The sequence below is a fragment of the Entelurus aequoreus genome, linkage group LG09 (assembly GCF_033978785.1).
Source record: "Entelurus aequoreus isolate RoL-2023_Sb linkage group LG09, RoL_Eaeq_v1.1, whole genome shotgun sequence".
Lineage (NCBI taxonomy): Eukaryota > Metazoa > Chordata > Actinopteri > Syngnathiformes > Syngnathidae > Entelurus > Entelurus aequoreus.
This window is the reverse complement of record NC_084739.1, coordinates 75080124-75095202: the sequence shown is the minus strand read 5'-3', so window position 1 is coordinate 75095202 and position 15079 is coordinate 75080124. Positions and strand designations below refer to the sequence as shown.

Below are 15079 nucleotides of genomic sequence, written 5' to 3'. Positions count from 1 at the left end.
GTCTTTTTGCCAAAATCCTCATTAGCTTTGGACCAACAATCGAGGAGAAATTGTGACTTTTTGTGAAGTTTGTTAACTGTGGTGGCCGCCTCTAATTAATTGTTTTAATCACTGCGCTATTAACAGTCTATTAACATAACAATTATGCTATTAACTATTAATTGCTATTGCTATTAATACATAACTTCTATATATAAAAATATATATAAATATAAAAATGTATATTAACATAATTATGTAAAAATAATATATATTTATGTAAAATATATTTATTTATATATTCAGGTAAAAATATATATATTTTTATACAAATATATATTACAATTTATTTTATACAAATATATACATGTATTTATATACAAATATAGTACCTGTAAGTATACAATACATATATAAATGTATTTAAATATGTTGTACTTTATTTTACATGGCAAAAAAACATGTACTAGTAATAAATAAATTATATATAAAGTATAAAACTGTAAATATATAACTGTTTTGCACATACAGTATATAAACTGTTTTACATAAATATATATATATATATACACATTTATATCAACGTATATATTTATATATACACATCTATGTCAAAATATCTATATTTATATATAAAAATATATATATGTACAATCTAATTGACTGTTGATTTGCTTGTATGTTTGTCATCATGAAAATAAAAATAAATAAAAAACAAAAACAACAGTATGTCAACTGTATGGATATTCATGTTTACACAACAAAATAACTCAACTAATAACTTCAATTAAACGAGATGTCGAATGAGGAAGTACAGTGTACGCATAGCTCCAGCTGTGGCCAGCTCAAAGTTAGAAGCAAACATGGCGTCCTGTCGTCACGTGACCAATCATTTAGGAGCTGGTCTGAAACAAAGTTGGCCAAACTCTCTTTTTACACGACTGTGGTGTTACCTTGTCGTGAAGCAGCTCCTCCATGTCTCTCTGCAGGCCCTCTGCTGAGCGTTCAGCTTCTGTCAGTCTCCTCTTGACATCAGCGAGCTCCTCCTCCAGACGCCGGTTCTCCTGAAACGCGACGAGAGCGCGTCGTCACGCAAAGCGCTGCGGGAGGGGGCCGGTGAGCGAGCAACCAACGCACCTGGGCGACACTGTTGCGTTCCTCCTGTAGCCCCGCCTCCTGCGCCTTCAGTAGACGCAGCTCTTCGCGCAGCACGCCGTGCTCTCGCTCCAGCTGCTGCAGCAGGGCGTCGCTCTCCTGCTCCGCCTGACTCCGTAGTGCCGCCAGCCTATCACGGAAGTCCTGCTCCAGGTCTCTGCCAATCACAGAGCAGCTCGTTAGTCGGGGTGATCGCATACAACTCTCTCACCTCCCATACGACATTGAAACTTTGATTGTTGATAATACTCCGATACAATATCAGCACGAATTTAGTACGTACTTTTATTTTGTAGTGTAAAATATTAGAAAAGGTTTAATCAAGTGAAATGACTCAGAACAAAGTAGGTATGAAAAACAATAACCTAGTGATGAACTTTAAAGTGGAGTGCTAATTTGTTTTTTTTGGCGACATCTATTGGTCACAATAATTCATTAAGTGTCAGAATAATTATGTATAAATTATCACACAACTCTTATGCTTAAGGGCCGTTGCTATAGTTATTATCAATTGTGTTGAAGTAGTACTTCTCTATCTGTGCAAAGTGACGACTTGCAAATCCAAAGATTGGAAGTCGTCTCGTATCAGTGTCTGTGTCCAGGAACGGCCTGCTGACTGCCAAGGCTGAACACCATCGTCACGCAGACAAAGCAGAGACAGGGTGATATCACGACTGTCAGCACATTTGCATTTTTGTATAATCATATATTGTGTCTGGGGCTGCTGATTACCCCACCTCCTTCAGCAGCAGCTTCAGTGATGTAACCATGGACCTCCCAAATAAATAGAGGAAGCACGTGGGCTGGACTTTAGAGCGTAGTTTGGATCTGTAACTAGAGTACAGCCCAAAAAACGTCTTTCCTCAATTGAGCAAAATTTAACTCTGTCTCTGCATGATTCCTTGCTTCTCGTCTGTTTAATAGATGTCATCAGTGTTTGAACCGGACATGAAGTCAAGCTGATGCGGACACGTTTGTTACTGGATACTGTCTAACACGCTTTTGCCTTAGAGACATTGTATGTGTAAGTAATATGCAACTATAATTATTTGATACAACTATTACGTATGTCTAGCTTGTGTGCTTTTGTGAGCTTAGGTGTTGTGTAGCTGATAGCCTATAGCCTGGCATGTTTACCTTTTGTAAATGACTTTCAAAAAATAAAATCAATTGTGTGCTTATTGTAAAACATTTATTAACGGGTAGGGATGTGAATCTTTGAGCACCGAAGGATTCAATCCAATTGCAATTTTCGATTCAAACCGATACAGGCAATGTATTATTTGGTATAGTAAAACATTTTCAAAACAGATTACAGGTCAGAACAGCTCATTCTGGTTGCATGGAGATGGCCTAAATACTTCTTTCTAAAAATTAATTCTTGTAAAATAACTTTTTTTTATACTGTAGTTTGGTACTTGATGTATTTTACCTGTTAGCATGATAACTGTTAGCTTTTTTCATTAAGCTTTTGCAGAGTCATAAAGTTTGGTACTGGACGCATGTTAACTGTTAGCACGTTAACTTTTTTTTTTAGCTAATTTCACAGATAAACACTTCTGAGTCATATATTTTGTTATTTGATGTTTGCAAGTGTGCGGCAAAAGAACCTTTTTGTCACCTGACGCGATCTGGCTAGCATGCTAACTGTTAGCATGTTAGCTTTTTAAAGCAAATGTTGGGAGTATAGACCAAAAAAAACAAAAACTTGTATTTATATATATGTATATATATATATATATATATATATATATATATATATATATATATATATATATATATATACACATATATTACATAAATATTTAAATATATATGTAATATATATATGTATATACTGTATATATGTGTATATGTATATATACACCTGTATATATATAAATATGTGTATATATATATATATGTGTATATATATATATATATATTTATATACACACATATATACAGTATACACACATTATATATTACATATATATATATGTGTGTAAATATATATATATATTTACACATATATATATATATATATATATATATATATATATATATATATATATATATATATACATACATATATATATATATTTACACACATATATATATATATATATTTACACACACATATATATATACAAAATATTACTCGATTTAAAATCGTGATAAATAAGAATTGCAATTCAGAAGTTAATTGATTATTTGTGCACCCTTACTACTTGGTTGTCCAGCTTTGCACAAGTAAACATGTAGGACTGCTTGTATCGCACATGATATCACATTTTACCTGCAAAGCGATATAATCCGATACTTGTTTTTTTTCCTGATATCAATATCAGACTGGGATACCCCTACTGGTCAGCGCCACTATTCTCAGCATGAAAGTTTGTTGTTTCTACACCACAGCGTTGTCGTACATGAAGATTGTGGATCACCTGATCCTGCTCTGGTTGAGTGTCTCCATGCTGGCGTGGCGGTCGTCCACCTCCCGGACCAGCTGCAGGTTCCTGCGGTCAGCCTGGTCCAGGTCGGCCTTGGCCTTGTCCCGCTCCCTGCACGCCTGCTCCGCCGCCCCCCTGCCGAGCAGAAATACACCGCTGGTCATCTCCCGTCCTCACCTTCGCCACCAGTGAAGGAGGAGAAACCCACTGCAGGTGCTGGATCTCATTCTTGTAGGAGATGAGCGCCGCCTGATGGATGCCGTTACCGCTGACCAGCAGCTCGTTATCCAACGCCACCGTCAGCTCGGTCAGAATCAGACGCTCATCCAGAGGGAAGTCCAGCGTCTGCAAGCGGGATAGAGTGGGGTCTTTGATTGCTAGCAGTTAGCGAGTTACAGTCAGAGCGCAAAGATCTGACCTGCAGGATGTCGTGGCCGTTCCTGATGCCCTCCTCCGTCCACAGGCCCACCACTCGCTCGGGGCTTGTACATCCCGAACCGTCGTCCAGCCGGCTGAGCACTCTGGGGCCGAGCGCCGCAGACAGCAGGGACGGCGCGGCGGAGCGTTCCTCAAACGCCGCCTGAGGCTGCATGTCAAAGCAACAGAGGCGGCATCAGCGAGCGCCAGAGGCATACTTGTGATGTTGCCAGGTTTAATCTGGATTAGCCCGCCCCGCAACACCACGTGGGAGATTAAGGGCGTTGCACGGCGGCAGGTCACCTGAGCCCAGAGGCCCAAACGCAGGAGAGGCGTTTTGTGTGACGACGCTAAAATGTCACCTGAGCCGAAGAGGATCTGGTCCCGGCCGTCCTGGCCCACGTTAGGAACGCGCAGCCCGCCATCAGACCACACGCGCACAACACTGTGGCGTGTTAGTTGGAGCGGCCGCATGTTCACCTGCAGCTCATGGCCCAGCCCCGCCCACCTGATCAGGCAAGTGCAGCTGCAGCCTTCAGGTGCTCCTTTGCCAGATGACTTGGAAGTGGGCGGGGCCTTGGTGAGGCAGGACCAGCTTGTTTTAAAGCAAGCTCATTTATATTCAAAATATTCCATTATTTTCAGGACATTTTTTCCCATTTTAAATAAATAAACTTTTTTTTTTTTTCAAATGTCCACTTTTTCCAAACATCTCAACAGATTCAAATTATTTCACCATCCTGAACAGTTCCAAAAGTTCCTGGTTATCCTGTAATTCTCACTTTAATGCTAGTAATAAGATTATGTCAGTAAATTGCTAGCATGCTAACATAATAATGTAAGCATGCTAACCTGGTAGTGTTAGCATGCAAGGTTTTTTAAGAGCTATTTTTGCAGGTATACACCGCCAAAGTCATGTATTTTGGCACTTTGCGCTACAGTTATCATATTATTGTTTCCAAGAACACAGATACTGTAGTTTGGTACTTAATGTATGTTACCCGTTAGCATGCTAAACCTAAATCAGTGGTCCTCAACCACCGGGGCGCGGCCCAGTACCGGTCCGTGGACCGATTGGTACCGGGCCGCACAAGAAATTAAAAAATATATAAATAAATAAATACTTTTTTTTTTAAATTAAATCAACATAAAAAACACAATATATACATTATATATCAATATAGATCAATACAGTCTGCAGGGATACAGTCCGTAAGCACACATGATTGTATTTCTTTATGACAAAAAAATATAAAATAAAAAATAAAAATAAAAATGAACCCTCCCCCCCCCCGGTCCGTGTCACAAATTTTCAAGCGTTGACCGGTCCGCAGCTACAAAAAGGTTGGGGACCACTGTGCTAAATGTTAGCTTTTTAAGCACATTTTTGCAGAAATATGCCTCAGAGTCATATAGTTTGGTACTTGATGCATGGTAAACACATACCGGTATGTTTTGTCAACTGATACTATCTGGCTAGAATGCTGACTGTTAGCATTTTTAAGCACATTTTTGCAGGTACAGTATATGCTTTAGAGTTGTATAGTTTGGCATTTGATGCATGTTAACTGTTAGCATGTTAGCTTTTACTGCATGGTAGTTGTTAGCTTGCTAAGTATTTTACTAGCCCAACCATGCAGAAGTCAAACTTCGGAAGTTGATCCTCACAAGCTTGTAAATGTCTATTTACACTGTATGGAAAAAAAATTGAAAAGGAATTTTACCTTTGCAACCTCATTATACTATTGGCTAAGTTTTATATTCATAAATGTAAGTTTCTCAATACCCGACCTGTTTTTTGTGCCGTTAAAAAAGATTTAGAACTCTACATTAAAACACTCTCTACCTCTAACAACCAAAAAGCTGTGAAAACGATGATGCTGTGTTCCAAATTTAAGTTATTTACTGAAATTGAGTGAGTCTATGGCTTTGCACTTTGTTTATTATATATATATATATATATATATATATATATATATATATATATATATATATATATATATATATATATATATATATATATATATATATATATAATTTTATATATATAATTTGTATTCTATTTTGTATTTTATTTTAGTTACTTTGAATTTACAACCCCCTGGCGCTGCTTTGTACTGTTTTTGTATTTACTTTGATTATTATTTTCAACTGTTTGTAAATGTTGAAATTTATTTAAAAAACAACAACAACAAAATTTGAAAAAAAAATTGTAAATGTCTCACCCTGAGCGGCGCCCCCTGCAGGGGAGTGGGCCGTAGAGGCGTCGAGCAGGACATGGGAGTGGAGCCACACAGGACATTCTGGAAGTCCAAATCCTGGCCCGCCAGCGCTATCGGCTCCTCCTCCTGCCCTGAAGTTGCGGCACAAGACGAATGTTGGCAAGTAAACCATGTCGGCTGTTCCTCAAGGCTCTATTCTAGGGCCACTGCTGTGTATCTGTGGGAATGTGTGTCCATTTGCGAGGTTAGAGGCTGTGTACCTTTAGACTGAAAGTACGTCCGGGTGACATCCTTGGGACTTCCTGGCTCGTCGTCAGACTTCAGGCTCTGCAGAGAAAACACACATCAGTCACGCCGTGTTCATCCGCCGGTTTGGGAAGACGCTGGAATAACAGACTGCAGTTCGGACGCTTTGTGTCCCCGTGAGGACGTGTTTGCTTTTGACATCAGGGTGGTCAGCCGTGTCACATGGCGGCTGTGTGTGCGTGCGTGCGTGTGTGTGTGAGAGACACAGAAGAGCTTAACATAAAAAAGCAGCAGTTGTGACATTTGTGGGAAAAAGACGGCCCGAGGTATTGAAACTAAAGTTGTTTTTAACTTTAAAACAGTTATTTGGTGGATGTGAAAGTGCAGCATTGTGTTGACTACAAGCTGTGTGTGTATGTGGGTGCAGTCCTTGCCGACAAAAATACACACACACACACGCCTTGAACCACGTGTCAAACTCAAGGCCCGGGGACCAGATCAGGCTTGCCACTTCATTTGATGTGGTCCGTCCTGACATTTAATGTGGTCTGCCACGTCATTTAATGAGACCATTTTAAAGAATGCTCCGGACTTTAGACGGCTCAAGTGCTGGTATAGCTATTGTACTTGCCCCTTTGTATACAAACCCCAAAACCAGTGACGGTGTCACGTTGTGTAAATCATAAATAAAAACAAAACACAATGATTTGCAAATCCTTTTCAACTTATATGCAATTGAATAGACTGCAAAGACAAGATATTTAACGTTCAAACTGGAAAACTTTGTTATTTTTTGCAAATATTAGCTCATTTGGAATTTGATGCCTGCAACATGTTTCCAAAAAGATGGCACAAGTGGCAAAAAAGACTGAGAAAGTTGAGGAATGCTCATCAAACACTTGTTTGGAACATCCCACAGGTGAACAGGCTAATTGGGAACAGGTGGCTGCCATGATTGGGTACAAAAGCAACTTCCATGAAATGCTCAGTCATTCACAAACAAGGATTGGACGAGGGTCACCACTTTTGTCAACAAATGAGCAAATTGTCCAACAGCTTAAGAACAACATTTCTCAACGAGCTATTGCAAGAAATTTAGGGATTTCACCATCTATTGTCCGTAATATCATCAAAATGTTCAGAGAATCTGGAGAAATCACTGCACGTCAGCGATGATATTACGGACATTTGATCCCTCAGGCATCAAAAAGCGACATCAGTGTGTAAAGGATATCACCACAAGGGCTCAGGAACACTTCAGAAAACCACTGTCAGTAACTACAGTTTGTCGCTACATCTGTAAGTGCAAGTTAAAACTCTACTATGCAAAGCGAAAGCCATTTATCAACAACACCCAGAAACGCCCCCGGCTTCGCTGGGCCCGAGCTCATCTAAGATGGACTAGATGCAAAGTGTAAAAGTGTTCTGTGGTCTGACAAGTCCACATTTCAAATTGTTTTTGGGAAAAAAATAGGTTTCTCTGTTGTAACATTAAATATCTTGTCTTTGCAGTCTATTCAATTGAATATAAGTTGAAAAGGATTTGCAAATCGTTGTATTCTGTGCCAACTTCACTGGTTTTGTAGAATAAATTGTTCATCTTCTATTCTAGTCACCTCTCTTTATTCAGACAGTCTTAGAATAAAATCATCTGGGAGGACGTTTCCCTGTAAAAAGGAGGCTCCCAATATGATCTTGGACCACATGCGAGCCAAAAAGACCAGAAGGGATCAAAGTGCAACGCGATCCCAACAATATTGACATCTCCGGCAAGGGTCCTCAAGGGAACAGCTTTGTTGTCCCAGCAGGATGAATGATAATTCCAAAAATGAGCTGCAAAGTAAGAAGAGGAATAAAAAAATCTGCAACGTGACTTCAGCATTTCAACAGTAAGCTGGAATGTAGAAGGAGGCAGGGAGACATCTTGGACTTACACCAGAGTCTGCCAGCAGTCACATTCCTCACCATCCCACTTCCTGAACTCATTACCAAGACTGCCCCGACCACCCCCCACTCCTTGCCTTCCCTTCCCAGGTATTTGAACGCAGCATCGTGCGTGCGTGTGTGAGTGTGTGTGTGTGGTCAGCTGGTCGTGGGCGTCCATGACGACGATGTTCGTTTCCATACCTCAAGGCTGTCCAGAGACGTAGATCGGCGCACTTTGGGCCTGCGGACACCTGATGGTGACGTGTCGGTGGTCCGGGTGTTGGGCGGCGGCGAGTCGTCCGAGTGACACCTCAACGCAACATCGGGCTGGGCGTCAGGCCGCGAGCGTCGACCGTAACGTTTTTCGCCCTTCACAAACTTCGGCTTCACTTCATCTGGGACGACTGAAAAGACGCACACCGTCAACAAACGTGTCCGCAGCCGAATGCTACTTAGCACACGCTAGCACGGGTGTGCTGATTCTATAGTCAATATATGTCCGATATCTGCAAAAAAACAAGTATCGGATGACTTACATGTAAAATGTCCGATACAAGCAGTCCTGCAGCGTGTTTACTTGTGTTTGATATCATGTGTGATACAAGCAGGCCAGCAGCGTGTTTACTTGTGTGTGATATCATGTGCGATACAAGCAGTCATGCAACTTCTTTACTTGTGCGTGATATCATGTGCGATACAAGAAGTCCTGCAGCGCGTTTAAATGTGTGTGATATCATGTGCGATACAAGCAGCCCTGCAGCGAGTTTACTTATGTGTGATATCATGTGCGATACAAGCAGTCCTGCAACTTGTTTACTTGTGCGTGATATCATGTGCAATACAAGCAGTCCTGCAATTTGTTTACTTGTGCGTGATATATGGTGCGATACAAGCAGTCTCGCAGCGTGTTTTCTTGTGTGTGATATCATGTGTGATACAGGCAGTCCCGCAGCGTGTTTACTTGTGTGTGATACCACGTGTGATACAAGCAGTCCTGCAGCGAGTTTACTTATGTGTGATATCATGTGCAATACAAGCAGTCCTGCAACTTGTTTACTTGTGCGTGATATCATGTGCAATACAAGCAGTCCTGCAATTTGTTTACTTGTGCGTGATATACGGTGCGATACAAGCAGTCTCGCAGCGTGTTTTCTTGTGTGTGATATCATGTGTGATACAGGCAGTCCCGCAGCGTGTTTACTTGTGTGTGATACCACGTGTGATACAAGCAGTCCTGCAGCGAGTTTACTTATGTGTGATATCATGTGCAATACAAGCAGTCCTGCAACTTGTTTACTTGTGCGTGATATCATGTGCGACACTAGAAGTCCTGCAGCGTGTTAAATCTGTTTGATATCATGCGCGATACAAGCAGTACTGCAGCGTGTTTACTTGTGTGTGATATCATGTGCGATACAAGCAGTCCCGTAGCGTGTTTACTTTTGTGTGAAATAATGTGCGATACAAGCAGTCCTGCAACTTGTTTACTTGTGCCTGATATCATGTGCGATACAAGCAGTCCTGCAGCGTGTTTACTTGTGTGCGATATAATGTGTGATACAAGCAGTCCTGCGACTTGTTTACTTGTGCGTGATATCATGTGCGACACAAGAAGTCCTGTAGCGTGTTGAATCTGTTTGATATCATGCGCGTTACAAGCAGTACCGCAGCGTGTTTACTTGTGTGTGATATCATGTGCGATACAAGCAGTCCTGCAACTTGTTTACTTGTGCGTGATATCATGTGCGATACAAGCAATCCCGCAGCGTGTTTATTTGTGTGTGATATAATGTGCGATACAAGCAGTCCTGCAACCTGTTTACTTGTGCGCGATATCATGTGCGATACAAGCAGTCCCGCAGCGTGTTTACTTGTGTGCGATATAATGTGCGATACAAGCAGTCCTGCGACTTGTTTACTTGTGCGTGATATCATGTGCGACACAAGAAGTCCTGCAGCGTGTTGAATCTGTTTGATATCATGCGCGTTACAAGCAGCACCGCAGCGTGTTTACTTGTGTGTGATATCATGTGCGATACAAGCAGTCCTGCAACTTGTTTACTTGTGCATGATATCATGTGCGATACAAGCAATCCCGCAGCGTGTTTATTTGTGTGTGATATAATGTGCGATACAAGCAGTCCTGCAACTTGTTTGCTTGTGCGCGATATCATGTGCGATACAAGCAGTCCTGCAGCGTGTTTACTTATGTGTGATATAATGTCAGATACAAGCAGTCCTGCAGCGTGTTTACTTGTGTTTGATATCATGTGCGATACAAGCAGGCCAGCAGAGTGTTTACTTGTGTGTGATGTCATGTGCGATACAAGCAGTCATGCAACTTGTTTACTTGAGCGTGATATCATGTGCGATACAAGCAGTCCCGCAGCGTGTTTACTTGTGTGCGATATAATGTGCGATACAAGCAGTCCTGCGACTTGTTTACTTGTGCGTGATATCATGTGCGACACAAGAAGTCCTGCAACGTGTTGAATCTGTTTGATATCATGCGCGTTACAAGCAGTACCGCAGCGTGTTTACTTGTGTGTGATATCATGTGCGATACAAGCAGTCCTGCAACTTCTTTACTTGTGCATGATATCATGTGCGATACAAGCAATCCCGCAGCGTGTTTATTTGTGTGTGATATAATGTGCGATACAAGCAGTCCTGCAACTTGTTTACTTGTGCGCGATATCATGTGCGATACAAGCAGTCCCGCAGCGTGTTTACTTATGTGTGATATAATGTCAGATACAAGCAGTCCTGCAGCGTGTTTACTTGTGTTTGATATCATGTGCGATACAAGCAGGCCAGCAGAGTGTTTACTTGTGTGTGATGTCATGTGCGATACAAGCAGTCATGCAATTTGTTTACTTGAGCGTGATATCATGTGCGATACAAGCAGTCCCGCAGCGTGTTTACTTGTGTGTGATATGTGTGACACAAGCAGTCCTGCAGCGAGTTTACTTATGTGTGATATCATGTGCAATACAAGCAGTCCTGCAACTTGTTTACTTGTGTGTGATACCACGTGCGATACAAGCAGACCTGCAGCGTGCTTACTTGTGTGTGATACCACGTGCGATACAAGCAGTCCTGCTGTGTGTTTACTAGCGCGTGATATCATGTGCGATACAAGCAGTCCCGCAGAGTGTTTACTTGTGCAAAACTGGACCGCCAGTTAACATCTAAATGTCCTCCAATAACCACGCAATTTCTTCTGTTTTACTAAATTAATTTACAAAAGGTAAACATGTTAGGTAGGCTGTAGGCTACTTGGAGCTAGCAGCTACACAACAGCTAAGCACACAAATGAGATACAAGCAATAATCATCGAACTATATAGCGGTGTAAAACAGCACATTTGTCAATAAAAAACAAGTATCAAATACTTATAGTTGTATATTACTTACACATACAAAGTCTCCAAGGCAGAAGAATATTAGAAAGTATCCAGGAACAAACGTGTCCGCACCAATCCACTTATTATTATTATAGTTTTTCATGCCTAATTTTGTTCTCTGAGTCATTTCACTCGATCAAATTTTTTCTTACATTTCTCACTACAAAATGGTGAAAGTATGTGCTATGATTTGTGCTGATATCGTGTGGCTCTAATATCGGTATCGGGAGTGGAAAAGTTGTATGGAGAGGACCCTACACATTCAGGGTCCCCCCCGCCGCGCCCCCACCTGGCTCCAGGCAGCTGCTGTCGTCGTCTGATGTGCTGAAGTCCAGCGAGCGAGACAAGACGTCCACAAAGTTGTCTTTAAACTCCTCAAAGTTGACCTGAGAGGCAACAACACAGATCATGTGACCGCTTCTTTGTCGTCTACTAGGAGGGGCGACAGCGTGCCGGGTCGGCGAGGCTCACCCGGGCGTAGGCGCCGCCTCCCAGCAGCGAGTCCAGCAGCAGCGGCAGGTGAGCGTCCAGCTGCAGCTTCCTGCAGAGCGCCGTCACTTCCTCCCGGTCCAGGAAGCCCCTGGACGTTGTGTCGCAGCTGTCAAACTCCGCCTTCAGCTGGGCGACGTAGTGGTTTGGCTCCGCCTCCTCCATCCCCAAGCATCACGCTGCCACGCACAGTGAGTGTGTGCGAGATGACATGAGATTATGGGGGATGATCCGCCATGAGATTATTACGTAACAGATGTCATCTACCGTCAAACACGCTCCGAATCTTTGCTTTCCACTCCTCTATTGCTCCACCACAAAAACAACATACATATATACTACAAAAGTACAAAACACCTACTTTATAGAGTGAGACACATTTAAAAAAGAAACAGCTACCATCAAAGCATGAACCTATCCCAGCACAGAGCCCACAAAAACAACAGTACAAACTTCCAGCTGCAAACACTACGATACCAAACGCATTATGACAAAACTACCATGATTAAAACAAAACAACCATCAATGTGAGCCTTTATTTCTTTCATGGGAATAAAAATAGTACATCTATATAATAGGGGCGCACAAAAAATCGATTCATATCCGAATCGGATTCTGAATCGATTCAGAATTTTGAAAAATCAATGAAAAAAAAATATATATATATATATTTTTTAATAAGAATCCATTTTTAAACATGTTTTTAGGCCATATCCAATCCATGCAATCAGAAGGAGCTTTTCTAACATATAACCTGTTATAAAAAAGTCTTATTATAATTATTATGTCAAATCATAAATTGCGAGAATCGGTTTGAAACGAATCGTCACCCCAGGAGTCAGATCGAATCAGTAGGTGCCCAAAGATTCAAACCCCTACATATATTTATGTCCGAACTTTTCACACTGAGGGATGCTTACTGAAAAGTCAAAGCATGCGGGGGGCCCTTTTTGATATTTTTCATTTTCAAAACCGATTCGATATATCAATTTTTTTAACCTCTCGGGCTCCCCTCAATTTTGCTTCCGGGCACTCAGAAGGGTCTCAGTCATAAAAACTTTAAAAATAAGTCATATAATAATTGTTCTTTTTTTTAATAACTTACATTTCTAGATCAACTTCAGATCTATCCGTCTATATAACGTTTTGACTTATAATCTTATATTTTTGTCAGTGTTTTATGCCCTTTTTGTTCAAGAAATATTTTTCTGTAAAAAATGCAATATTTCCCCAAAAAATGTCAAAGTGAAATATTAGACGTGACGTAATTGGAACTTAACTGTAAATGGGTCAATAATTCATAACATTGATTCTGATTCTTTATTGCATTTTGAGAGCAATTAAATTTTATTAAAAAAATCCACTCAATTTATGAGTGATCCAAAAGTATTAAAAATAAGTCCATCCATCCATCCATTTTCTACCGCTTGTCCCTATTTTTTTTTTTTTTACTTTAAATCTCTAGATAAACTTTGAATCTATCCATTTTTATAACTTTTTGTTTGTTTGATTTATTACCTTTTTGTAATAGAAAACATAGTTTGTTTTTTATGGCAAACACAAAATAAGCAATATTTCCCCCTAAAAAATGTTTGATGTAAAGTAATAGGAGCCTTCAATAGGTCTTCAATAAATATATAATAATTCATAACAACATTCATTTAGATTCATTAATATTTTTGGAGCAACAGCCGTTTTAAAGAAAAAAATAGCCTAGATGTCAGCTTTGTGTTATTAGAGTCAACGTTGCAATTTTTTCTTGTTACATTTCACCTGTTTACTCTTGTATTGCATTTTTTAATTATTATTATTTTTAGAATATTGCAGGGGCTGTTAAAAAATTAGCTGCGAGGCGCAAATGACACCCGTGCCGCACTTTGGTCACCCCTGCTGTCTGTTATACTGTTATAAATCCATTTTACGCACAAAAAAACCCAACTATCAATATGACAAAATGAACCATCCTAATGAACAAGCTTCGTAAGTAATTAATCTACCAAAATAAAATAGCACTGATTAAAAAACTACCACAGGAAAATACCCTACAGATCATAACAAACCATTCTACATGCCCTCAGCAAACTACACTTTTTATTAAATCATCTGCCATTATTAAAAACTATCAATCACAACAAACTACTGCAAAAATAGCCATGATTACCTAGCACTGATTAATAATAATAAACATGATAACAAACCAGCACTATATATTAATGATTAATAATAAACTGTGAGGGGTCTGTGAGCGCTGATGATCTCCATGGTAACGTCGATGCGCGCGCAGTAGGGACAATAAAAAGACACAAAAAAAAGACTTATAAAAAGAAGACAAACCAGTTTTTCTGCCCCTCTCGTCGCGTCTTCACTCCAACGTGGATCGACTGTCCCGGTAAAGACGCCGACTCGGAGCGGGACAGGACAAGTTAGCGGTTAGCTCGTTCATCGCGAGTCTCTTCTCGCCGAAATAAAGTTGACTTCCTCCGCTTCCCGCCCGAAATTTAAAGTTCACGTTTCGTCCATGGCGGCCGCGGATAGTCCTCCGTGGCTCCGCCGAGTCCGAGTGAGACCTTTAAAAGAGCGCACCGACTGTTATTACCGCGACAGACCGGCAGACGGATCGTGATTGTCCCCCAGCCCCCCCAAAAAAAGAGTGGATCCCATTTCCGGTGACTTTTCAAAATAAGGTCTAATGTCGAATCACAGCTCAGTTCCGGTAGCAGAAGTGATTTTGTAAAACCGATCGATGCTGCGGTTGCTTTAAATATCATCCATCGTGTTAAATTTCAGTTTTTTTGTGTGATAAACTT

The 15079-nt window shown here is 40.7% G+C and overlaps 1 protein-coding gene across 4 annotated transcripts in view; it reads right to left on the bottom strand.

Annotated features, from left to right (window-relative positions):
* ninl (ninein-like) overlaps positions 1-14905 on the bottom strand; it is a 31982-nt gene extending 17077 nt beyond the window's left edge. For 2 of the 4 annotated variants that reach the window (XM_062059392.1, XM_062059395.1), the window contains exons 1-11: positions 14607-14905; positions 12255-12451; positions 12073-12169; positions 8579-8781; positions 6466-6532; positions 6209-6336; positions 3985-4152; positions 3775-3911; positions 3561-3701; positions 1117-1291; positions 933-1043 (exon numbers count right to left, since the gene is read on the bottom strand). In XM_062059392.1, coding sequence (XP_061915376.1) covers positions 933-1043; positions 1117-1291; positions 3561-3701; positions 3775-3911; positions 3985-4152; positions 6209-6336; positions 6466-6532; positions 8579-8781; positions 12073-12169; positions 12255-12437 — 1410 coding nt within the window. In that variant the 5' untranslated portion in view covers positions 12438-12451; positions 14607-14905. Of the gene's footprint in view, positions 1-932; positions 1044-1116; positions 1292-3560; positions 3702-3774; positions 3912-3984; positions 4153-4345; positions 4579-6208; positions 6337-6465; positions 6533-8578; positions 8782-11793; positions 11813-12072; positions 12170-12254; positions 12452-14606 lie in introns of those variants that run through there. The other 2 variants (XM_062059393.1, XM_062059394.1) reach the window with 2 other exon arrangements.
* Between the last annotated feature and the right edge of the window lie 174 nt (positions 14906-15079).